Genomic DNA, 24,821 nt, shown 5'->3' on the forward strand with positions numbered 1-24,821 from the left:
TTAGGACTGCATTTACCAGGATGCAAAGGGGCAATCTAAGCTGGGATGTGAGGCAGTGTGCACCCAACCCCGTTTCTGTTCAAAAGGCTCCCTTGAGCCAGCAAGCCAACAAGCTTTGGAAATGCACATGTGTGCAATTGAGTGGTGCTGTGACCTGAAAGGAATTGGGTAGCATTTCCAGAAACCCCAGAGGACTTATCTTTTGCTGTCTACAACTGCTGCTTCCTACTGATGAAGGGCTGAACCCAGAAACCTGTGTCTAGAGATATACATTTATCTAAAGCAGCTGATGCCTTTATTGATTTCATAGTCAAGTCTAGCATGCTTGTAGCTATATCTGTGGAACAAATTATTGATGTTCTATTGAGATATGCTTGCCCTCAAAGATATTATTACATCAATCCTGGAGGAAACATACATGTCCTCTAAGGTATGACTTATAATATCAAAAGTCTAAAAATGTGAGAGAGGCACTTTCTGTTACTCAAGACGGAAAAAAGTAAGATATATGAGAATTGTCATTCCAGAGAGTTTGAGACAAAAAGTAATTGAACTATCCCACACGGGTCTACGTAGCATTGTTGCCACTAAAACAGTTCTCCCAGACTGTGTGTGGTCACAAGCCTGTCATTTTTGTAACTGCTTATCTCCCAAAACAGCACAGCATCCACAAGTTTTTTCTGATCTTCTGAATCAAGTGTGGGAGAGATTGCAGTTGATTTCTTTGGACCCCTCAAAAATGGACATCATCTCATGGTAGTAATTGATGACTACTCATAATTTCCCCGTGTAAGGCCCGTCATTAACTGGGCCTGGGCAGAAAATTCTGTTCCGCTCGCGGAATTTGTGGAATTTGGGTTATTTCGCTTTCTGCGGAGAACGCGAAATTGCCTAAAATTCTGCGTTCCACGACATCGCAAAATGTTTTGCTTGTTCGCGTCCTCAAAATGCGCGTTCGCGAGATATTTTCCCTGAGCACGCAAACAGCAATTGAGAACAGTAAAAAAGCATTGCGAACAAGCAATTCTGCGTTTTCGCGGAATTTCTGCATGTTCGCTTAGATTTTTTACAGTTTCATGGAGATTTGCATAATGGGATTATGCAAATTCCGCCCACCCCTATCATTAACCACACATGACAATATCTGTGGGACATTAAATGACATCTTTGCAAAAAGTTTGGCTTGCTCCATTCTTAAATCTGACAATGGCCTACCTTTCTTTCTAACATGAATGTTAAACATCAGAAAAGTACACCTCTATGGCCACAGGTAAATGGTGTTGTTGAATGATTCATGGGTACCCTAAAGAGAGTAGTTCAGCATGCTGCACTAGAAGGACCTTAAGTCTGTTCAGTCCTTTGTGCCTACAGGCCAACTTCCCATCCCACGACAGGTGAAACACCACCATCTTGTTGTTTGGGAGAGCCATGGAAACAAAATTGCCACAATGGACTACGAATAAGTTGATCAATGCAGACGAGATCACGTACAACAGATTCTTTTCACAAGTCCAGAATGAAAACCTATGCTGACACACGCCAATGGGCTCGGGACACAGTTTTCAAGAAAGAGACCGGGTCCTGGACAAAGGGAAACGCAAGTCTGATACTCCGTTTGATGCTGACCCACTGATGGCTGTGATAGACGAAGAACATATGGGGACTGCTCAGCATCTCAGAAAGTCCATCATGAGAGACTTGTCACATTTCCTGCCTCAATGTCCGTCAGTTCAAGATGTTAGAAGTGAGACATATCCACCTGCCTCTGCATCACCTGTACCTGAGATGGGCCCCTCGTCTAGACATCATCAAACTCACACAAGGAGATCTGAGAGATTGTTTCATGCACCTCGATTACCCATTAAGGATATTTAATATTTATATGTAATATCTGTACTCATTTTGTTTAACAAAGGGGGAAATGTAGTGTCTTGTAAATATGAATAGCAGAACCCTTCTGTGAGAAGATGGCCTGGCATATGCTGTCCACTATTCTAGTGGGAACCTTGCGTCAGTCCAAACAACCCTTAGTGACGGTAGGTTAAAGAAAACCTAGTGGTAGCTGTGGAGAACAGCCTTCAGGCTAAGTCTTGGAGGAATGTAAAGCAGCTTGTTTTAGCAGTCTATAATCTTGTGATTGACCAAATGAAAGGAGAACCACACCAGGTATATATATAGAATATATATGTATTTATTCTAAAAACATCCCACTAGTCTCTTTTTGAGGCTACAGGCAAAAGAACATTCAGTAAACTTAATATCACACACTAAATTAGCACAATATATGTTGAGCCCTAGGGACATACCAAATCACATATTAAGAAAGTGTTATATGAACCACGACTTGCATAGACACAAGGCCTAGAGCCTTTAGAACTGCTGGGGCACCAGGAACCACCGAAGGTAGTGACACAGGGGACCCACGGGGGACGCGTGCAGTGTGTGAACACAGCCGCGAACCACCATTAACTTCTATGAGGAAAATCCCTGTTGGAATTTTAAAGATAAAGGACATTTAGGAGAGGACTTTAAGCAAACCCCTTTAGACTTAAGGTGTTCTAGGGCCAACACCCATGGGAGCACATGAGTACTCAAGTTACCTCACCCAGGGAAGCCAGGTGCATAGGTGTCTTTAGACGTCGGGTTTCGTGGTCGTTTTCAATGGTGAACTGCTGCAAAGTGGTGCTGCCATCGTAGAGGAAAGTGTCCGGTGTGATCCAAGCCTGGATCAATGATGAGAAGAACCTGAAAGCAGAGGGGTCAGAGTCTGTGTTACTTGCCAGTGACCAGGGGCACAATAGTCGAATGCCCACCGGTGTTGGGTGATTTCAGGTGAAGAAGGTGAAGCTTGACTCTTCAGCCACGAGGACCAGGAGGCGTTTGACGATGACCAGGTTCTGGAATCAAGCTTCCCACAAAGGATGTCGAGTGCTGCTGTGTCGATTTCTGGATTGGACCCAACAAACCTTGGCAACAGCAACCCATGCAGGAATCAAAGAAATGCTTTGGTGTGGACCAGAAAGGTCTGAGAGACTCACCACTTGGTAGGGAGTCAGGGCTTGTCTGGAACAACCAGGGGAGCCCAAGGAAAATCAGAATGGCCTTTGTAGGGACCCACCAGTTGTTGGACCAGGGATCGCAAAGGAGCCTCAAGTGGAAACGCAAGAAGCAGGCTCACTGAACACTCGTGGAGTGTAGGCCAACAATATTAGAGGCAGATAGTGCTCGGGGCTTGGGGTACAAGGAACCCAAAGTACAACTTCAGGAAACCTCGGGAAATCAATGCACTAGCAAATGTGCACTGTGTCCAGGTGTTCTGGTTCCACGTCACTCATGAGAGCTGTGGGTCTCAGCTTTGCTGGAGACTCGGGTCGGCCTAGGAGAAGTCTGGAAATCCTCTTCCTCGGCTGCAATTACTTCAGAGTCCAGCGGGAGCCTCGGGGATGCAGACCAGCAAATGCTTCTTTGGTACCTGCTTGAGCAGGGGAGTCACTCCTTGACCCCAAGGGAGATTCTTCCGTCCTCTAGTCTTTAGTAGATCGTCGAAGTTCCAGGATTCAGTTTCAGAGTTTCGTCCAGGTGTAATCTGAAAAGGGTTTGGACATACTCTGGGGTCCCACCTATGGGATGGTCGGGAAAGAGGGGTGGTTACACCCATTTCCTTTGTCCAGTTTCACATCAGAGCAGGGGCTGGGCTATGCACAGGGACACCAGTGCTGGCTTCAAAGCACTCTCAGAGTGCACCCACCCAGCCCCAATACACAAAAGCTTGTCTGGGAAGTTGTTACACCTCCCTGTGACAGGAAACCTATTGTCCAGGCCTCCCCTGCTGGAGTTTCATCCAGCAGCAGGAGGCCAAATTTGTGTATGTGGCCGCAGCATCCTTTTTGTGATGCCAGGGCTCTTTTAAACTCTTACCTGTTAGACCAGTGTGTATATGTCTCTCCCTCTAGAAGGGTGGGATTCTACCCCCGCTGCCAGGACTGCCGGGGGGGTAGGATTCCAAAGTGTTTGACACCAAACACAACATGTTTCCGTGCAGCCATTCCAAAGTTAGCATCTACGGCAAGGTTATAATGCACTTAAGAGTATATGGGCTGGCTGCATCACAGAACAACCTCAGAGAATAGGCTCCGAACGCTGCAGAGGGGTCCTGCTCATGCATGGGTACCCTCTCACACAAAACCAAGCACTCTGCCTTCAGGATTGATAAGGCCTGCCATAGGAGTGACTGATAGGTTTATATATGTCAGCGATTAAAGGTAGATATAGGTAACCTATATATTAGTAAGGGTGCATGCACCACCTTACCCAGGCTGCAGTAGCAGTCCTGTGGTGTCATTTTGGAAGGCTTCCCAGGGTGGCATAATACATGCTGCAGCCCCTGGTAGGCCTCTGTGGGACCTAAGGTACCTTATACTAGAGATTCACAAGGGTACCCCAGTAACCAAACTGGAGGGTACCCCAAGTACATGCAATCATTTTAGAGAGGAAGCAGCTAGGGTGGGGTCCTGAATAGCAGGGCCCCAGCCAGACTAAAGTCGGAAAACAGTGAAACACCAGCAAAAAGTGGGGGTAACCATAGTAAGCAGATCCTACTATCCTACACCTTCTGGTTGCTAATGGACTCCATAAGAGAATAACGTAAGTCGTTGGGTGTGTCTGGGAATGGATAATAAAGTTCATGATGAAACGTGTGCACTTAACGGTTGCACTCTGAAGAATAAAGACATGCTCTACAAAGCTCAGTGTGGAGCTTGGTCATTTCTATACTACCGGGCTGGGGAGGACGCTACAGCTACTAGCCTGTCCACAGTAAAAATTACAATTTGAGGGGGTTTATTGTTAGGACAAATAAAAATGCATGTCGAACTATTTAATATACAACACCCAACTCAATATGCCTGCTAGAGGGTGACCTATATATATTCAAAAGGAATGTTCTGCATTTGCCATTAGGATAAATGGCAGAGTTGAGTTTGCAGTAGACAACTGCTCTACAAGTGTGCAGTGGCAAGGTGGGAGATATGATTTACTCGGTCACATTCAAGGTGGCACAATAACTGCTGCAGCCATGGGGAAACACTTTAACTTACATGCCCTGGAAACCCCTTGTACCATATACTAGGGACATATCAGTTAGTAAAGGTATACCAATTGGCTATAAGCCAATCAAACATATATTTGTTATGGGTCAGGGCACTGGCCCTGAGTTCTGGTTAGCAGGCCTCAGTGAATAACCAGCAGCATCAGTCTAAAACATTGGGCGTTATCATGCAAATATATGCATTTTCTTACAGACTCATGTCTGCAATAACAGTTGTGAGTGTTTACCTTTTCTAAAGAATGGCATAGCAAGAAGACCATGGGCACGTCACCCATGTACTAAGTGGAACCTTTAATGAAGCTATTGGAACCATCATGGAGTCCCTGTTAGTAGTTGTTACTCATGTTTCCAGCTTTGTCTGGTGTTTGGGAAGCATTGTAAAAGTTCAAGACAGCATCATTCGACAGCATCATTCTTTTTGGGTTTGCCATTGGATATCTCAATGATGCAGTGCATTGCATGAAGTACATTACCTCATGATCACTTGCCAGTTTTAACTCCGTGAAGGCTTTTTTAGCATTTTGCACCACCACTGTGTAGTCAGAATACAGAACTATTAGTTACTGTGATACTGTTGTTGAAGCTAATTTAGAATTAACTTTAATGCTCTTAAGCAACAGATAAATAGGTCTCAAACAGAGCAAATGCATTGTGATTTTCATAATGAGGTTTTTAAGTTGACATTGAAAGGCCTTAAATCCATTTTGCTGTGTTGTATCATGCACAGTGCTAATGTGTTTTTTCAATTCTTTATGTGCAGATAAGTTAAAAAATCTCCTTCAGTGTTTTGTAATATCATACATAATTTAGCAGCTTAACAGTCTTGTGGTAATGATTATTTTAGCTGTAATAATTTATCAGCTCTCTGCCTACTGCCGGAGGAACTTTAATACAATGTGTAAACATTCAAGTTTGATATCTTCCCTAGTAGAACTGTGGCTTATTCACATTTTCAAGCAGCTATTTCTTAGCAATGCAATATTGCTTCCCACTTGCTGTCGACTAAAATTTTTGATTGCATTAAGTTTAGGAGGGTTTTTAGAGTGATCATTTGTTATGTAATTTAAAGTATAAATGATGATCAGTTTCCAAAATGCAACCCAAAATTTTAACAATTAAAATATAATGCAGATTTCTACTTCAACCCTAATAATGTGTTGAAGCTGGAACCTGCATTGCATTGTAATTGTTGAAAATGTTCTACATTCGTGTTTTATGAAAATATTGTGATTTAAACTGTTTTTTGGTTTAGGGGAGTCAAAGAAATCCATGATCTCAAATAAATATTTAAGTTGTCTGCTGAAGGCGTATGGTTATAGTGCTATAAGTCCTTAAAGGTGTAGTTGTGTTTGAGTTAATCAGGGCTGTGCCATTTCTTTCTCACTAGAAATAAACACACTGTCTCAAAGTTAGATTACCGATAGTAGGACATTTATATATGTATTGGTGTTATTGAACACCTTCATTCACAAGGTGAATTGAGTGTTTTTCCCTAATTTGATTTCCTTTCCTAAATTCTGGTTGAGAGAAAATTATTTTGTTTGTGTGGTGCATTTCAAGACTTGTTTTAAAATGTTATTAAGATTGTTTTATTGCTTGTGTTGATGATACATGTAAGCTCAATCTAATTTGATAATAAGGTGATAATATTCTATGAAAAGGCTCACTTACCCATTTTATAATATTAAGCTCAGGGCATCACACTTACTTATGGCTCGTATAAGATTTCTGCTGATGACAAAACATGCAATTTCCATTGACTAGTGATTTTAATGTGAGATAGATTGAGTACTTGAGGAGTGCTATTGTGAAACAAAGCCACAGCCTAGACATGCATAGTTTGAGGGATTTAATGAGTAGGATCATGTGGCAAATGAAAATGATAAATGACCATGCTAGAAATGTAGCAGCAATTGATTGGATTGGAAATGGTGTAGTCAAAAAAAGGAGTGAAGAAAAGACATGGTAGATGGTGTGCATGATTTTCCTGCAATTAATTAAGGAGCAGAGAAAATGAAAATGAGTGTTAAACATGAAATCCAAAGTGTAAAAAAGGAAACTAAAAAAGGAAAATACATTTCTTTCTAGCAGTTCTGATGAAGGGGATGTGCTTTTAGATGTGGGTTGCTTTATATAATGGTGAAACAAGACCACAGGAGCAGGAAAGATGATCTGGAAAGCCAAGTCCTGCTTCTCCAAGACCTAGTTTATCAGTACTAATACTGAAAAAGCTGGTAGCAAAAGACGTTGACATTTACAGACTTAAATTTGAATTTAGAGAAATTGACATTTGTACTGTTGATGCAGATATCATATAATGAGAAGGAAATGAGATTCATGAGTAAGGAAGCAGCAGGGTGTTTGTGGGCGGTGCATACCACAAGCCTGGAGAGTTGATGGGTGAATAGAATATGGATTTCTATAAACTGTGACGATGAAGATATTGAAGAATGACATGAGTGAAGACGAAATCCCGGGAATGAGACGTGAGGTTGAGAACACACATTAGAGATTTAAAATAGGAATATAAAAAAGTGGGATGATTTGAAAAGATTTATAGCTAATTGGTCAAAGGAATGGGAAACACAAAAACAGCAGGAAATCTGAAAAATAAACTAGCATGAGGGATTATGAGAATGCAGTGGTTGCAGTATATCTAATGAGAGAAGTTGATGGAGGAACATATGTGTATGTACCATGTAAGAGATTCAACCTTCTAACGTAATAAAAATTTTCTAAAGCTTAAAGAACGGCCAGAAAAAGTGGTATACAGAGGTTGAAATGTGTGTAACAATTTCAAATGTACTTTGGATAGATTTAAATACAATGTTTGACATTATCACTTCTAAAGATGTGTGTGCTGAATACAGAAGCATTGTAGGATGGCCAGCTACAGAGCCTCCTTGACTAACATACTAGAATATTCAGAAATATAGTTTACTGATTGAACATTTGCCGAATTAGCCATTGGTGCGGTTCAACCGCCATCCGGCATAGTGGTCCATCCGCCACATTAGGATGCTATCAGTCCAACCGCTGTGGTCGGAGGAACGCACCAATGAGTCCGACAGGCTCAAGGAGCTCGTAAGGCTGTCGGTCAGATAATAATCTCTACAATACTGGCAGTACCTGCGCATGCACGGCCATAACCATTACAATGTCCCATTCCGACAGCCTTTCCATGGCAGTCCGAGGCCATGGAAAGACTGTCAGAAAGGGTCTTTGGGGCCCCGTAGCAGGGCCCCCATCTCCTGTGGGCCTCCACTATATGGCCCCAGGGGAGCCAGTGGTGTTCCCCCAAACATCCATGCCCCTTGTTCCACAGTACTTTGGATAGATTTGAATATAAAGTTTGACATTATCACTCTAAAGATGTGTGGGTTGATTACAGAAGCATTGTAGGATGGCCAGCTACAGAGCCTCCTTGAGTAACACACTAGAATATTCAGAAATATAATTTAGTGATTGAACATTTGGAGACTTAGCCAGTCCGATGCCATGGAAAGGCTGTTTGAAAGGGACTTCGGGGGCCCCTATCAGGACCCCCATCTCCCGTGGGCTCCGCTATATGGCCCCGGGGGCATCTGTTGTGTTCCCCCAAACATCCATGTCCGTGTACTAGGCCCCATATGGTGCGTATCACATGATGCATGGATGTCTCAAAACATCCCTTTTTACATTGCAGCTTGTGCTGCGGCCCTTTCACCAGACCACAGCACATGCCGCCATGGAAAAGGGGATGTTTCCGACTGCCTACACATTGATTGCATCTTAATTGGGTGGGTGGAACTGCTGACAACATGTCAGAAGGTTTCCAGCCCGTTGTGATGGTGGTCGGATGCTCTTCTGACCACCGCTGTAATTGGGCCCTAAGATTCGACAGAGAGAAATTAGTTGGTCACCAACTAGGATGGCAACGCAAGAGCCTAAGGAGTCAGTACAGACATGTTATGAGAGACTGATGTAAATTTATAGACAGTACAAAGGAGTTCAAGACACCTCAAAAGAGTATGCTAGAGGATTCCCTCATCTCTTGTTTACTTTGCTTGCAGAAAGTATTTCTCATATTCAGCGGTAGGATACGTTTCTCCTAAATCTGAAATTGAATTGCATGATATTCATAATGCTTATTCTTGGGATGAGAAATTGTATAAACAAGTTTGTCAAATTGCTATCTTGGCTTTATGAGTATTACAAACTGTGCCTGAACATATTTGGCAACTTATGTCTCAGAGGGGGAAATTTCCACTTTCTTAACATGTAGTGTCTTTGTATATACTACTAGCAGACCGTCCCGACGTTGTCCGGGGCTGAAATAGAATGTGTGCAAAGGATTGTAGTAGTGAAGCAAAATTTATTGTAAGATCTCACGGTATACCACAGTTTTAGTTTCAGTTGAATCGGGACGGAGAATAAATTGGTTTTCGATATTGCCAGACCTAGAGAGTGCTACATATGTCTGTGTAGTAAGTTGCTTATAGAATCCCTAAGAGCGTTGTGTCCGACGTTGTGTGGCTGTTGTAAAAGTGTGTACGCTGAGACTGCAGTGCGTCACAGCGTGCCTGCAAGGCCTGCGCGTGTGTGAACAATTATTTTGTGAAAGCTTTGTAATGGTAGCCGGTACGTTGATTGGCCTTAATCCCCACTTGAGGGCCATAGCAATTTGGGCAGTGGTAAATACGAAGGCTGCCTGTTGTAAATCTGTGTACGCTGAGACTGCAGTGTGTGACAGCGTGCTTGCGAGGCCTGCGCGTGCAATAAGCGAAGATTGTGCTCACCGCTGTTAGTGTGAGTGGCTTGAGCCCCGGCCTGAGCACCGGCGCAGTATGCAAAGCTTTGTGATCCCCGCTTTTAGGCTGAGTGGCTTGAGCCCCCGCGTGGGCACCGTAGCAATACCGCGGCCCGTGAAGCCTTGCCCGTTGGTGTTTGGCCACGCCCCTCTTACAACGTCCACGAGGCACGCCCCGTGAATGCGGCGCCCATTCAGGTTTTGCCACCCCCCTCTGACAACGGCCAGGCCCACAACGGAGTAATGTGAAGGTTTTTGTTTACAATGCCGTTTTCGCTTTTACCAGTAATGACGGGGAATGGCGTGCCCCGTGCCCCGTGAATGCTGCGCCTATTGGTGTTTGCTGTTTGTCCACACCCTTCTCACAACACCCACGCCCACAAGGGAGTCTGTGAAGGCTTCTTTGGCGTGCCCATCGCTGACAGCACAACGCCCACGCCCACAAGGGACTACTTTACCCCTAAGGTTTATTTTTACCTTTGTAATGTATATGGTGGCCAATTGTATAGCCTATGTCAATCTGCTGCAACTGTCCTTTCCAATGTTGTATTGGGTGTTGTGATTGGTGCTGTACTTCTTGAGCTTACCAGCCTCAAAGGTTAGGGCTCTCTCTTTATAATAGTAGTATATATTTGAGGTCAAGACGTCTTCAAAATAAATAATCCTCTTTCAAAAATTCCATTAGAGAAACTTTAACAATTTGGGGAGTTAGGTTCTGTTTCAAACTGTGTAAGATTAATTAAGCATTTTAACATAACTAACATTAAAATTGAGAAGGTGTGTGCAGATTGAGTTATTTTGAACCGAACTTTATTAGAGAATTTAATGAGAGAAGAGACCAAATCAGCAGATATATGAATGAAATTCAGAGATGCATCCTAGACTTAGAATTGAACAGTAGTTAAACCTTATGTGTATGAGGTGAAGAAGTCTGACAATCCTGAAATACTTAAAATGACTAGAGAAAGTGAATGTAGTTATACTTTTATGGTGACTGATGAATTTCTGAAAGGGGAAGAGCCTATGCATGGAGAGAGTACCAAGTTCTTATCACCGCCCTTGGAGACGGACTCCATGACAGACTGTTTGACTTTTATCTTGGAATATTTTTCATGATTCTCTCCTGTCTCTAAAACTGCAGAGTCCCTATTTCTATCTGCTTTTTTATTTATTAATTGTTTTTTGCTAGACCATATTTGGTTCTGGCTATTGACTATATACTATATGAGCTTAGATTGCCTTCGCTGATTCCACCTTTATTTGCATTTTGAATATTTTTAATTGAAAAGACGAACCTGGGCCTTTTGCCTTCTGTAATGATTGCTAAATTTTAAATAAACCTTTATGGTTTGCCCTTGAAACATGTGCTGTGTGCATTTTCCAGTGTGCATTTCCTCTGTGGATTGCCCTATGTGGGTTCTCTGGGTTGCCTTGTAGTTTATAGCTAGGGCTCTCATCCTTAGTGACTTACACATAATCCTGAATCATCTTATCTCCCCTTTTAATGGTGTAAAGCACAAATACTGTTGAGGTTTTTTCCCTTGTCATCCTGAGGGCATACTAATGTATCAGCCTAAGGAAGATCTACGTGGAGGGGCCACATGGAGCATCCTGCCATCAATGATTCATGCACTATGGACAAAGCCAAGAAACTGGACCATCCCAAAAAAATGAGGCAGTCATGTCTCAACGGATAGTTTGCACTCCCCCCATAGCCATGGATGCTGTCACATCCACTGTTCTTCTGACATTTCACTGGAGGCAAGCGTCAAGATCTTCGTTTTAGGGCTTGATGAGGTATAGACCTATTTCTGTTTGAGATAATTGTTTGCCAGCAATATCGGCTCATCTTACCATCTCATATACAGCACTCAATCAGATGTGTTGCTTTCATCTGGTCCATCTGTGCGTGTGTTGTAGTTTATTTTGTCATCAATTGAATTAGGACGGCATCACATTGCACTAAAAGTCTTCTAGTTATAACCTGGGAGCCAGCAGAGCTTGTTCCACCGTATAGTACCTGTGAGATGTGTCAACCACTGCTGCCGACAATTTCCTCACTGCATTTCTAGTCAAATATAGTACTCAGAATTGTCCCTGCTATCTCCTCAAGGATTCCGTAGATCTGTAATGACTCCCCGGACTCCTTCATTTGCAATAGCTGCAATATTTTGCCATGGAGGTGATCTGAACATCTCTCACATTTATAACAATGACTAACTCAGGGTTGCTTACATATTAACAAGTCCCTGTTGCCCCTCAATTCCAGGTTTGCTTACATATTAACATGTCCCCGTTGCTTCACATTATCTACTGCCTATGTCACAGTGGCCATGGGGATGCCTGCATCAGCCAGGATTGCCTTAGGTGCTTTGTATGTATCAGGGTTTATCCCGATCACCCTCAAGGTTTTATTTTAAATTCTTGTGCCTCCTATAGCCAATAAACTAATTTGTGCAGAGATCACTTACTTCGATGTGCCAGGTCAGCTGCCATGCATCTTAATAAGCCGGGCACTCTGTTGTTTTTCGCTGGTTGGCTTTTCTCTGATATTTTGCCGTTAGTATCAATGTCGGTGTAAAGCGATAGGCCACCCCAGCCACAGCAAGCCATCACCATGCATCATCTCCCAGGACCTTCAGTATCCACCGGCCCCGGGCCTTTGGTTATTGTTCGCTGCAGGGCCACCAGCTCCAAACATTCACTCACGTTGTTGGTGGACGACTCATGGACCTACTGCTTGCTACCTGATCTTTGTCTGTGTCAGTAGCACATCTCCAAGATTCCTGGCTCTTCCCGCTAATACTAGGTAGGTAGGACTTGCACTGGCTGTTTATAAAGACCGTCATCACCTGATCTTGTACTCTGTGCTACGTTCTGTTTAAGTTCTGTGCCCCCTGCTGGAAGCAGTATGTAGACTCAGCTTTTAGCCAGATTGGTATGATTATTTTATCGAATTTTGGAGTGGCACCACGCAGCACTGTGTCAAATCATCCATTAAAGTCAGCAGGCAGGCCATGAAACCTTGTGCAATTTCAGCAGTAATGTGGAAATAAGGTGCAAGCCACAATTAAATGTAAAACCAGCCTTGTTGCAACATCAACAAGAGTATAGATACATTTAGGTGGGAAAATGCCACCGGTGTAAAGTCAGCAGGACTGTAGTATTACATTTAGGTCAACATCACCATACATAGAAAATGTAGTAGCACAATATAACGTTTGATATTAAAGGAAAGCATTAGTATTTTACCATAACTGGTTAGCAGCACATTCAAGTGCAAACTCACTGTTGGAGTAACATCATGCTTCGGTTTTTATGTCCTAAACAGCAGCAATGAAATTCACTTTCTTGAACATTCACCATTTTCTCTTTTGTTTTAATTACTACATCGTCATTATTTAACGGTGCATTTTTCACTGTTGACCATTTTAGCTCTGCTGTTTACTTTATCTATTTGACATTTGTTAAGTGAAGCATGTATTAAAAATAAAGAACATTAAAAAAATAATAATAACCCAATTTAAAAGGCATATTATAATTGCAAGGGTGATGAAGAGTTATTCAGAATTCCATTAAAAAAGAAAACAGTACATTGCTACTTGAAATACAAATCCTACCGGAAGCAGGTGGGACGTCAGCTCCTACTGTCCCCGTGGCACTCGGAGGGGGAGGTGGAGGCACTGCTCTTCTGTGGAAGCAAATAGAGGTCTGTGAGTGAATCACAGGACCTTATGTACAGAGGTACTTTGTGGGGGCATATATATATATATATATATTAAATGTATCAAAGCCCTTTTATGAACCAGACTTGTTTTCTCACTTGAAAGTAGATTTGTGATCCTTTATGACTCACAGATAGGAAGAGTAAAAACATAAGTATTATTTTCTCCAACTCCAGTTTTAAACAACTGAACAGTTACCAACCCCGCCTTTTGGGTAGTAACTGACTGAGAGTTTGCCATTCTGCTTCTACCTCTACTTCATGAAGAATTGCTTTTTATTGTCTGCAAGTATGGGTAAAGTACATAATAACAGCTATTTTGTTTGGGGCACAAATTTACCTAGGGCTCAAACATTTCATGAATAATCTTTTTTACTGACCTATTTTTAAACGCTGCAACTGCAATTTCCAATTCGAATAACTTATCTGTGGTTCTTAAGAGGGTCAGATGATTCCTGCCTGTGTCAACGCTCACCGCTTACTAATTGCCGCTCTTAGACTTTCCTTAATCTCAATGGATTAGTGAACATCTTGAGAGGTCTTTTAGCCTTGGATCCTTTACACCCTAGACATTGAATACTCATGTGTGGTAAGACCAATTTGAATGACAATATTGAGAGTCCATGGCACACCAAAGTCACTACTTCTAAATTATCTCAGCTTCGGTATGTTTTAGATATTGCTTGCAATACTCGGCAAGAGATCCTAATAAACTTGAAGTTCAGCTCCACATCCAGCGGTGAAATGTGGCACATCTTCTCCAAGACTTTGGCCCAGATGCATCAAGGTTAAATCCGCTCGCAAAGGGGCAGATTCTCAGAATCTGACCCTTTACTTGCATTTAAGGAATCTCAAATTGAGATTCCTTAAATGCAATGCATCAAAGTTAAAAAAATTGCGATTTCGCTAATAGGAGTAGAAAATTACCATGAAGTTCAACTTCATGGTAACTTGCAAAAACTTTGAAAAAAAATGCACTTTTGTGCATTTTTCAAAGTTTCATGTTGCGCACACACATGCCCTAAGGGCATGTGTGTACGCAACATGTGCACAGATCAATTTTAGGGGTGCAACAGGGTGTCCTTTGAACACCCCTGCACCCTTGAAATTGCATTCTCAATTTGCGATTCACTAATTGCAATTCGCAAATTTAGAATACCTCCCCATTCATTCCTATGGGCCTTTAGGCCCATAGGAATGAATGGGGAGGTATTCCTTAATTGCGACTCGCAATTTGCGAGTCGCAATTAAGGAATTTTATGAAATCGCTATTTTTGAGTGAGTTCTTCTTGCATAGCATTTTGCTACTCCTTATTAGCGATTCCTTATTTTTCGCTAATAAGGAATCACAAAATGGATGCTTGATGCATCTGGGGGTTAGAGACGCTTTATACTGCCGTCATGTTTCCTTTCTTTGAGTCTAAACAACATATGCCACCAAATACAAACTTTTCAGTCACTCTTGTTAATCCTAAAATGTATCCATGTGGGTAATGAAATTAAGCATGCTCTTTCAAGGTACTATTCATAACAGGAGCATGGCTATTAGAGGGCTGAGAATTCAAAATCTTATGTTATGTTCCAAAGTAGTTCTCATTCATTCATGAATGGGTGGTATGTGGTGATCATTTTTAATAATCAATTGGAAAATTCATACACAGGATTATTTCTGATTGATAATGCTGAAGCCTTAACCCTATTGATTAAAATTTCTACAAAGTCTAGCTGTTAGACCTGACATCATTGGCGTGAGTCTCCCTTCCATTTTTGACAGATTGCCTCCTCTGTTTTGATATGTTTTTGCTGGTTTTGTGCTTTGGGCACTGTGCCATTGCTATTCAGTGCCACACTGCAAGTGCTCCCTATGTTAAATTGATGTATTGATTAGTGATTCCATGATTGGGTTATTAGATTTACTTGTCAGACCCTAGTACAGTGCACCATGTGGACCCAGGGCTTGTAAATCAAATGCTGCTGGTGGGCTTGCAGCACTGGCTGTGCCACCCACAAAAGCAGCTTGGAAAGTGTGTCTCAGGTCTGCCATTGCAAGGCATGTGTACAGTCTAGTACTGCCATGTCGACTTGGCCAGTGCACCCACTTGCCAGTCCCTAAACCTTTCCTTTGCTTCATATCAGACACCCCTATGGTAGGCCCAAGGGCAGGGTGCATTGTAAGTATAAGGTAGGACATGCCCTGGTGTGTGTAGCATGTCCTAATAGTGAATTACAGCCATTTTCGTTTTTCACTGTTGCAAGGCTAACTGTTCCCCATAGGCCAGAATGGGCAGTTAGATTATTACATTCTTATAATCCTAACTGACTCAGGGAACATGGTAGAAATTCTAATTTAGAATGCCTGAACTCTGCTAGGTTGTGTATCTTGTCTTGGTTTGTGAGTGACAGGGCTGGGGGATTCCAAGAGACAGGCTGGGGCAGCCCAGTAGTGAATAGAGAGATCTGCATCTAGATAGGAGGGAGGAGTTGCACCTGGGGCCTGAATAGGGCTGCGCCTTCCCTCCACAATGCTGGCTCCACCTCCCGGGGTGCAGCTGATGTCTCTGCCCTGCACTGTGAAAGAAGAGAAGGAATCATGTCAACAAAGTGCTCCAGAGATGAGCCTTCCCTCCCCTGTGCAGGCTCCACCTCCTGTGGGGCATCTGATGTCTCTGTCCTGCACAGTGAAAGGAAGGAAAGAATCATGTAAACAGAGGGCCCAGGAACTGGTTTGGACTAGGCAGAGGCCTCTCTGCCTTCAGAGAACAAAGGATTTTGGGGTATTAATATTGGGACTCTGACCCAAGAACTTTAGATCACTTCTGGGAACAAGAAACCTTTTGCCAAGGAGAAGAACCAAAGGAATCTGCAGGAGTTGGACTGCTCCTCTGCCAGTGTGCTGTTTGCTGGTTTGGCCTGCAGTGGATTCTTCATTGCCAAGGAAAGGAGAAGGAACTTTTTAAAGACTTTCATCATCTACAGAATATTCTCCAAGGGCTTGAACTTGTGCTTGCCTCCTGCTGAAGTCTTGGGGGACAAAAGACTTCACCACCAGCTCCCCCTGTGAATTTCCTTGCTGGGAATTCTATCTACAGACATTTGCGTGTCGCTGGGAGCTGGAAGTGCGATGCATCGAGAGGAAGCGTGTCGCCGCCGCAGCTGAAATCGTCGCATCACCGGAGAAGCGTGCCGCCGCCGCATCTCCCTGGAAGTGTGTCTTTTTCAAAGATGCCTGCTGATGCATCCCGAGGAGAAGCGTGACGCCATCGAGAGAGTCACCACCGCATCACTGGAGAAGAGTTTCGCAGGGCCTGTCCTGGCTCCAAAGTACAGAGTCTTCGCAAGGCAGCCAGGGCGTCTATGCATCGTCATCGCATCGTCGCATCAAGGGCGCAATCTTCTCGCATCGCAACCGGATCATCGCATCGCATCACGGCGCCATCTTGCGCACCGCAACGGGCCCGCAGGCCGAGAATCTACGCATCACCTCTGCACCGTTAAGGATCACGACGCATTCCCTACTCTGCGCAAGCATTGAGGCAGGACGCATCCTTTCCCCCGGATCACAGAAGCGATGCATCTCCCCTTTTGCGAGCCTTTTGTTCACTTTGCGTTACGCATCCAGGTACTTTGTCGAGAACTTTGTCGCATTTATCATCAACTTGAACTAAGCAACTTTAATCATCTTTAAGTATAGTATTGTGGATTTTTGTCGTTTGTGGTCTTGTGTTAAGTCTATATAAAGAAAACTTATTTTTATAAAACCTGTTTTGTGTCCATCTGTAGTGTATTCACTGTATTATTGTGTATATTCACAAATGCTTAACACACTGCCTCTGAGATAAGCCTGTCTGCTCGTGCCAAGCTACCAAGGGGGTGAGCAGGGGTTATTTAGGAGTGTAATCCCCTTATCCTGACTTCAAAGTAAGGGTCCCTATTTGGACAAAGGTTAATACCATTACCAACTAGAGAACCCCAGATCTAACATTGGTGGTCAGCGGTGAGGATTTGGACTTTGCATTTGTGTTTCATATACAGTGATTGGTGTACACTACTAATGCGTGCAGACCAAACACTACCACATACTTTTTTTTAGAATTTATTTCCTTGGAACTGTTATTTTTCCTGAAAACTCCCAATTCATACTACCATGAGTAGACCAGCATCTGTTGCACCTATGGATCTTAATTTTGAGGAAGAGAGGTTGGAAACCTACACTTTGAATCAGCTCAAGCATCTATGCAAGAATTTGAAAGTTGCCACAGCTGGCATTTCTAAAAAGGATGACTACCAAAAGGCACTAAGGGCCTGGGTAGAAGCAAGAAATGCCCCTAATGTTGTGGTGGAGCCAGTTGGGGATTCAGATGGGCAAATGGATAGGCCAGTGTTTCCAGCCAGGAGAGGGGTACTATCCCCACCTGGCAGCAGTATCTCTTCCAAAGACCTATCCCTCAGAGAGCTGGAAGACAGAGATAAAAATAGGGCACACAAGCTGGAGATGGCTAAGCTTAAGATGGAGACTCAGAGGGAAACAGAGAATAACAGATTGTCCTTGGAGAGAGAGAATGGTAATGGAACATGAGAGGATGTTGGGGGTGTTAGAGATGAAGGCCAAGGGCTAGAAATCAATCCCTCTGGTGTTAGCGCACCATCTGTGCCTTCAGAAGGCAAGGTACATTTTCCCAAGGATGTCATCAAAGATTTCCACAAAAGTGAAGATATTGGGCAGCGGTTTGCCGCCTATGAGATAGCAATGTTGGCCCACCGGGTCCCTGAAAAGGATTTGGATGCTGGGTTGTGGGACCGCTTTTTGACTGAGGAGAGGGATAATTTGTTAGACCTAGCCAGTGAGAATAGGATGTCTTATGCCCACATGAAAGAAGCACTCATGACAAGATACGGTTTGACTCCAGAACTCTATAGACAGAGGTTCAGGAATTGTAAGAAGTTGCAGGGAACTGCTTGGGAGGCATATGTGTCTTTCTTTTGCAGAGCTATGAATGGTTGGGTGAGGGGTAGCAATGTGGATAATTCCCAAGCGCTCTATGATTTGAATGCCAGGAAGCACTTGTCTGCTAATTCATTCAAATTCAAATTGACTTTATTTCGGATATATTGCAATCCATAAAAGTACACACAATAGACAATTCATAATAAAACATCACAGTGATCACAAAGTCAATCTTAAATTACATACAACTCAAATGTATCATAAAAAGGAGTGCATTGACAGAATCAGAATAAAAAATGCAAGTAAGGTCCATATACAGAATATACGAAATAAAGTGCGATAGTGCCATAAACTGCAGTTAATGCACATTTACTCATCCAAACAATTTCTTAGTCTCATGGTCATTTTTAAAAATTCTAACACCTGGAGGACACTGTCAGGATGCAGCAACTGTAAGTACATAAGGGCGGGTCTAATTTGGTTAAAATTTAATTTCTTTAAAAGAGTAACCAGATACCGCTTTCGGGGATATTCATAAAATGTACATAAAAATATAAAATGCAGCATATCCTGTGGAGACTTCCCGTCGCAGCCACAGGGAGCTGCTGGTTTCTTAAAAATGTCCGACTTGGGTCTAATTAAAAGCTGATGAAAGATGTTAAACCTGAAACGGGTCAGCAAAGATTTTTCATGGGTGGTGAAGGAGCATGTTAGATACAATTCCATTGAATTACAAGTACTCAACATAATATACATTCTAACATTAGGTTTCAAGAGCTCTACTTCATCTCTTACAGCATTACGGTTCAGGAAAAAAGCTCTCTTAATTGCAGCAACATCACCCTTAACTATATCCCCCGGGTTATCAAACAGGTTCAGGCGGCCAAGCTTCAAAAATTGGGACTTCAAATATTTAAGCCAGGGTACACGCATTGCGTGGTCAAGCGATAAGAGATCCTCCACTATCAGGTGGGTCAGAGGGATTGCATCACTTAACCATAGTTTTACCCAGCACAACAACGGTTTCAGTCCAACAATGTCCGATAAATGCAAACAGCCAAGTTCTTCATGAGCAGCTAAATTCGGTGTGCTCCCAGGGACACACAACAGACGCTTTAAAAATTAATTTTCAACTATTTGAAGTTGGTCATCGTTTGTGTAGCCCCATATCTCGCTTCCGTATACTGCAGTGGCTATGGATTTAGCGTTATATAGTTTCATCATAGCCACATTTGGCTTTTTCCCCAATTTAGAGGCAAAATTGAAGATAGAAGCATTTACCCTAGACATTTCCCCCTTCTTCTCGGCCAAATGTGGGGCCCAACACATCTTCGTATCAAATAAAACACCCAGGTAGGAAAACGACTCGGTGATGGGTATCGGAACATCATTCAGTTTAAAATTGAACTTCTTCTTAGGTTGACGGCCAACATGCATTATAAAGGATTTTGAATTATTGACCGTGAGGTCCCTATCAGACATAAATTTATTAAAACCATTCAAAAGTGCCTGAAGACCTAATTCTGTTCGTGAAATTAAGACCGCATCATCGGCATATAAAAGCAGAGGAATACCCCTCGCACCCGCCCTAGGACAATCAGATTTTATCTCCTGTAATTCAGCCTCCAGGTCATTTATATAAAAATTAAAAAGGTAAGGGGCCATAATGCACCCCTGACGTACACCTTTATTAATTGGAAAACAACCCGTGGTTTCCCCAGTCGAAGAATACCTCACGTTGGCTCTTGTTTCATTGTGCAGATCCGCAAGGAACTCCACAATACCCCCATCTACTCTTTTGTCCTTCATGGTCCTCCCCATCCTCCCCCTGTTAACGCAGTCAAAGGCTGAGGAGAGATCCATGAAGGCAAGATGAATTGCTCCCTTCTGAACGACAGTATATTTATTCAGAATAAGGAACAGATTGAGACACTGCGTTATGGTTGAGCGCCCCTCACAGAAGCCATATTGAGAGATTGTCAAAATGTGGTTCTCATTCGACCAACTTATTAGGCGTTGAAGTATAACTCTCCCCATGATCTTAACCATTGAATCAATTAGGGATATGGGTCGATAGCAAAGTGCACTTCCCCTATCTCCCTTCTTGAATACAGGGACTATAGTTGATAGTCCCCAAGATTCTGGACAACCCACAGTGGCCGCAGCATTAAATACGGCGACCAGAATGGGAGCCCAAAAAGCTGGATCAGACTTGTAAAGATCGGGGGGTATTCCATCAGGCCCTGGCGCTTTATTAGCAGTGAGGCCCATTATGGCTGCCAAAACCTCACTTTCGTAAAAGATAATAGGGCTAACCCTGTCACAGGGGGCATCAGTCATAGATCCAGCATTTTCAGAATAATATAAACTTTTAAAGTGGCCTTCCCATTCCTCTTTGGTTATACAGCAAGCAATTCCGTCACCAGGGTCCTCGGTCAAGAAAGGTTTCTTAACCAAGGCCCAGAATTTGGTGCTGCTATTCAAAGTAGAGGGGTCAAGCAATTCCTCCCACGCCTCTTTCTTCAGTAGCTCCTTACGGGAGATAGTAATAGCCTTATATTCCTTTCTGCAAAGTTTTACAACCTCCCGATCCCTCGGGGAAGCTGACAAAGCAAGCCTCAGCTTGCGAGCAGCTACAGTGCAATCATGGCTAAACCATCTCGGTCCTACTTTTGTGTGGGTTTTATTAGGAACAGATAGGAACGCTGACACCTTCTCCGCTATATTTTGATAAGCCTCTAGAACCGATTTAGGTTCACCTCACCCGTTAATACAAACGTCAATGTCCTCTGCACACCCTTCAGAGATGTTTTTATAGAGTGCATCCGCGGAGTCAATTGACCATTTTAACCGCCTCCTCCCATCTGTTGTGCCCAGACTTCCTTGGACAGTATTTTTAGGACGAATTTTCCCCCATGGACAGTTCAGACAGATTGTGACAGGATTATGGTCACTAAATTCACTAGGGAGGATACAAAAAGAATCTAAAAAAGTTTGCATAGTCCTCGAGACAAGTATATGGTCAATGAAGGTACCCCTACCATGTCCCTTAAAAGTAGGGATATCAAAACAGTATGAAGGGTCCTTTAAAGACATAGCCAAAGAGAGGTCAAGGTCATTCATTAAGTCATTACACATTTCCCCCTCTAAGGTGTGCTCCATATGCAGACAATCTGCACGCGCACAGATCATTTCTGGTAAACACTTGTGCAATGGATCGACACATGGATGCAGATTAAAATCCCCCAAAATCATGAGGTTATGGCCCACTTTTTCCATAAAATTAGAGACAAAGGAATTAAGAACATGGATATGTTTCGGACCTGCACTATCAAGAGCAGCATTGTAAAAATTCACCAGTCCCACAAGAACATTACCACCAGATAGAATTAGTCCCATGACCCCTGTGTGCTGAGCTTCCAATCTCCGTACTTCACACGGTATCAGTATGGAGACAAAGACTACAAGACCCCCCTTGGGCCTTCCCCGCACTGAAGGCAAGGCCGGCACAAAGAAGGCCCTATACCCTTCTAAAAACAGATTACAGCCCAGCTCCCAGGTCTCTTGGAGACAAATGATAGAAAACTGCTTGATGTAAGTAACCCAGTTTACATCAGACATTTTGCCCGCAAGACCAGCAATATTCCAGGAGACAACAAGGATTCCTGAAGTTCTACCCACCGGATTCAAAGAATTTGTAGTTTCACCTGAAGCCCTAGTAATCTGAGCCGCAGGTGCCCCCAGTCAGTCACACTGCTCAAGACCCGATAACATTTCGAATCTATTCTGTGTATTTACATTCGACCCATAATGATAATGGCCGTTACTTAGACTCCTGTTATGAGTTCTAATGGGCCCACCTGACCCACAAGGATTAGTAACATTATAGAAAAACTGAGACTCCTGCACAGGAGTATAAGGTTCAAGCCCCCGCCTGGTTAAATTCTGTTGTGATGTAGGTTTACACAGATGCGCATAAAAATAACCCAAGGGACGTACACAAATACTATTCGTGTTATATACCAATGCAGAAGCTCTCAAAAGGATAGTTGCCACATGCTGGGGGTGTTTAAAATTTACGACTATACAGTCCCCTATCCCAGTCTTTTTAGATGGCCCTACCCAATTTACACGTCTTACTGTCATAATTTGTTCCGAGTATGACACAGGGAACCCACAATTTTTGTTAAGCCAAGACACAGTCTTATTTTTCAAAGAGGATTGGGATTCATCAAAAGGAGATGCTGGATGTGTACCGCAGGGGGGCACATTAGTTAATACAGCCACAAACGGAGCACAATCTGGTGGTAAATTAAGATATCGATTGTACCTCGGGGGTCTGGGCGCTCTACTGTTTATTTGCTTTGTAGATGGTATCAAAGGAGCCGCTGCCACAGGGATGTCTGGACGAATAGGGGTTTCAGAACCAGTGGCTACTGCAACAGCAGCATTCCCCCTTGCCTTATTACATATATCGTTGATATCGGCAGGTTCTTTACCTTTCCTCCCAGAGTGTACACTTCCACTAGATGTAACACTATTCTTTGCTGATAGCAGACCACCCAGCCTTGTCACTTCCTTTGCTAGGTTATCTATCTTACTCGTTAATGGTTTAATAAGCTCCTCCAATTTAGTTGTCAAAGAAGCTTCTAGATTTTTTATAAGCGAAGCTAAAAAATCAGGGGTTATGCTTACACCATTATCATTACCATCATTATTAGTGCCCGTAAAAACAAAAGGGGTTGGTATTACAGGGCTAAAAATAGAATTACCATCCCTTTTTTTTTTACTTATCTTGCTTCCCATTTACCTTTTGAGACAGTGTTCTACAAGTTCTTATGGCCCTGGTTTCTGGTTGGGGCTCATGTAACACAATAGTATCAGGACTAGTATCAGGACATGACAGCACCTGAGGGTCAGAATGAGCCTCCACATTAACTAAGATGGACACTGGAGGGTCAATGGAAATGACATCAGTCGAGTTAATTGCACATCCTTGTAACAAACTGATAGGGGAGTTTTCCAATGACATTTCCCCTACCACAGTGCTTTTCCCCAATGATGCACGTCTGTTGTTATTTATCTGGCTTACTTTCCTAACCAGGAAATTATCAAGAGTAGCAGGGCCCACCGGCACCTTGTCATTTTTGGGTTTTGACATTGTAAATATGAATGGAACTAGTACTTGCAGACAGGTACCCTTCAATCTAAGCACTCTATACTAAAACAACCTATAAAACACAAAATTAAAAGTTAATCAGATATCTTACACGCTCCAGGCGCGAGATTGGTCCGAAAGGGAAATATAAGGGTCCAGGCCCAGTCCAGTCTCCTTCAGTCCCCTGAGGGCCACAGAGGGCCCGCCCTTTGCCCGGGCTTAGCCCGGCACACGCCCGCGCGCGTCCCGCGGGACGAGGAGGCGTGTTCTCCTTTATGCGCCTTCCGGCGCTCCCTGGTTGTGAGGGCGGCGGCGTCCTTGCCGCGATGGAGCTGCTGGGGGTTGTAGTTTGTCAAAACCCCCGGCGGAGCCAAGCCCGGCCGGGAGCACCCACCGCAAGGAAAAGAGGAATGGCGGAGCCAAGCCCGGCCAACAGCGCTCAGCGGAGCCAAGCCCGGCCACACGCAGCTGCAGGTAAAAGTTTCTGCGCCCCCCACAAAAAGTCAGAGGCGTGCTCTCCTTTATGCGCCTTCCGGCGCTCCCTGGTTGTGAGGGCGGCGGCGTCCTTGCCGCGATGGAGCTGCTGGGGGTTGTAGTTTGTCAAAACCCCCGGCGGAGCCAAGCCCGGCCGGGAGCACCCACCGCAAGGAAAAGAGGAATGGCGGAGCCAAGCCCGGCCAACAGCGCTCAGCGGAGCCAAGCCCGGCCACACGCAGCTGCAGGTAAAAGTTTCTGCTAATTGTTTTCCAGAGCTACACCAGCACCTTATTGATAGCAAGTTGACTAACCCTAGAAAGCACGCTGAGGAGGCGGACCGCTGAGTCAGTACTAGGGTCCACAAGGGTCTTCTGGGAGACTCCTCTAAAGGTGGGCAGGGTCTTCAGCAGACAGGGGGGACAAGGGTAAACAGAGGGAGTTCCAAAAAGGGCCCCAAAGTAATTCCAAAGGGAACCAAGGTAAGGGTTCCTAGCCTACCCCTGAGTAGAATCAGGATCCCCGACAGGTAAACCTGCTCATAGGGGGCCTGTTACCTGCTTTCAGTGTAAGCAGTTGGGACACCGTTAGTATGATCCCCAGTGTCCCCAAAAGGGTCAGTAT

At 43.7% G+C, this 24,821-nt stretch overlaps 1 protein-coding gene across 1 annotated transcript in view; it reads right to left on the minus strand.

The window, feature by feature from the left end:
• The window catches only part of PRR29 (proline rich 29), a 950,736-nt gene that overhangs the window by 38,936 nt on the left and 886,979 nt on the right, over positions 1 to 24,821 (minus strand). Inside the window, exon 5 of the mRNA XM_078644991.1 lies at positions 13,517 to 13,587. Coding sequence (XP_078501117.1) covers positions 13,517 to 13,587 — 71 coding nt within the window. The remainder of the gene's footprint in view (positions 1 to 13,516; positions 13,588 to 24,821) is intronic.

The sequence above is a fragment of the Lissotriton helveticus genome, chromosome 5_1, assembly GCF_964261635.1.
Source record: "Lissotriton helveticus chromosome 5_1, aLisHel1.1, whole genome shotgun sequence".
NCBI lineage: Eukaryota > Metazoa > Chordata > Amphibia > Caudata > Salamandridae > Lissotriton > Lissotriton helveticus.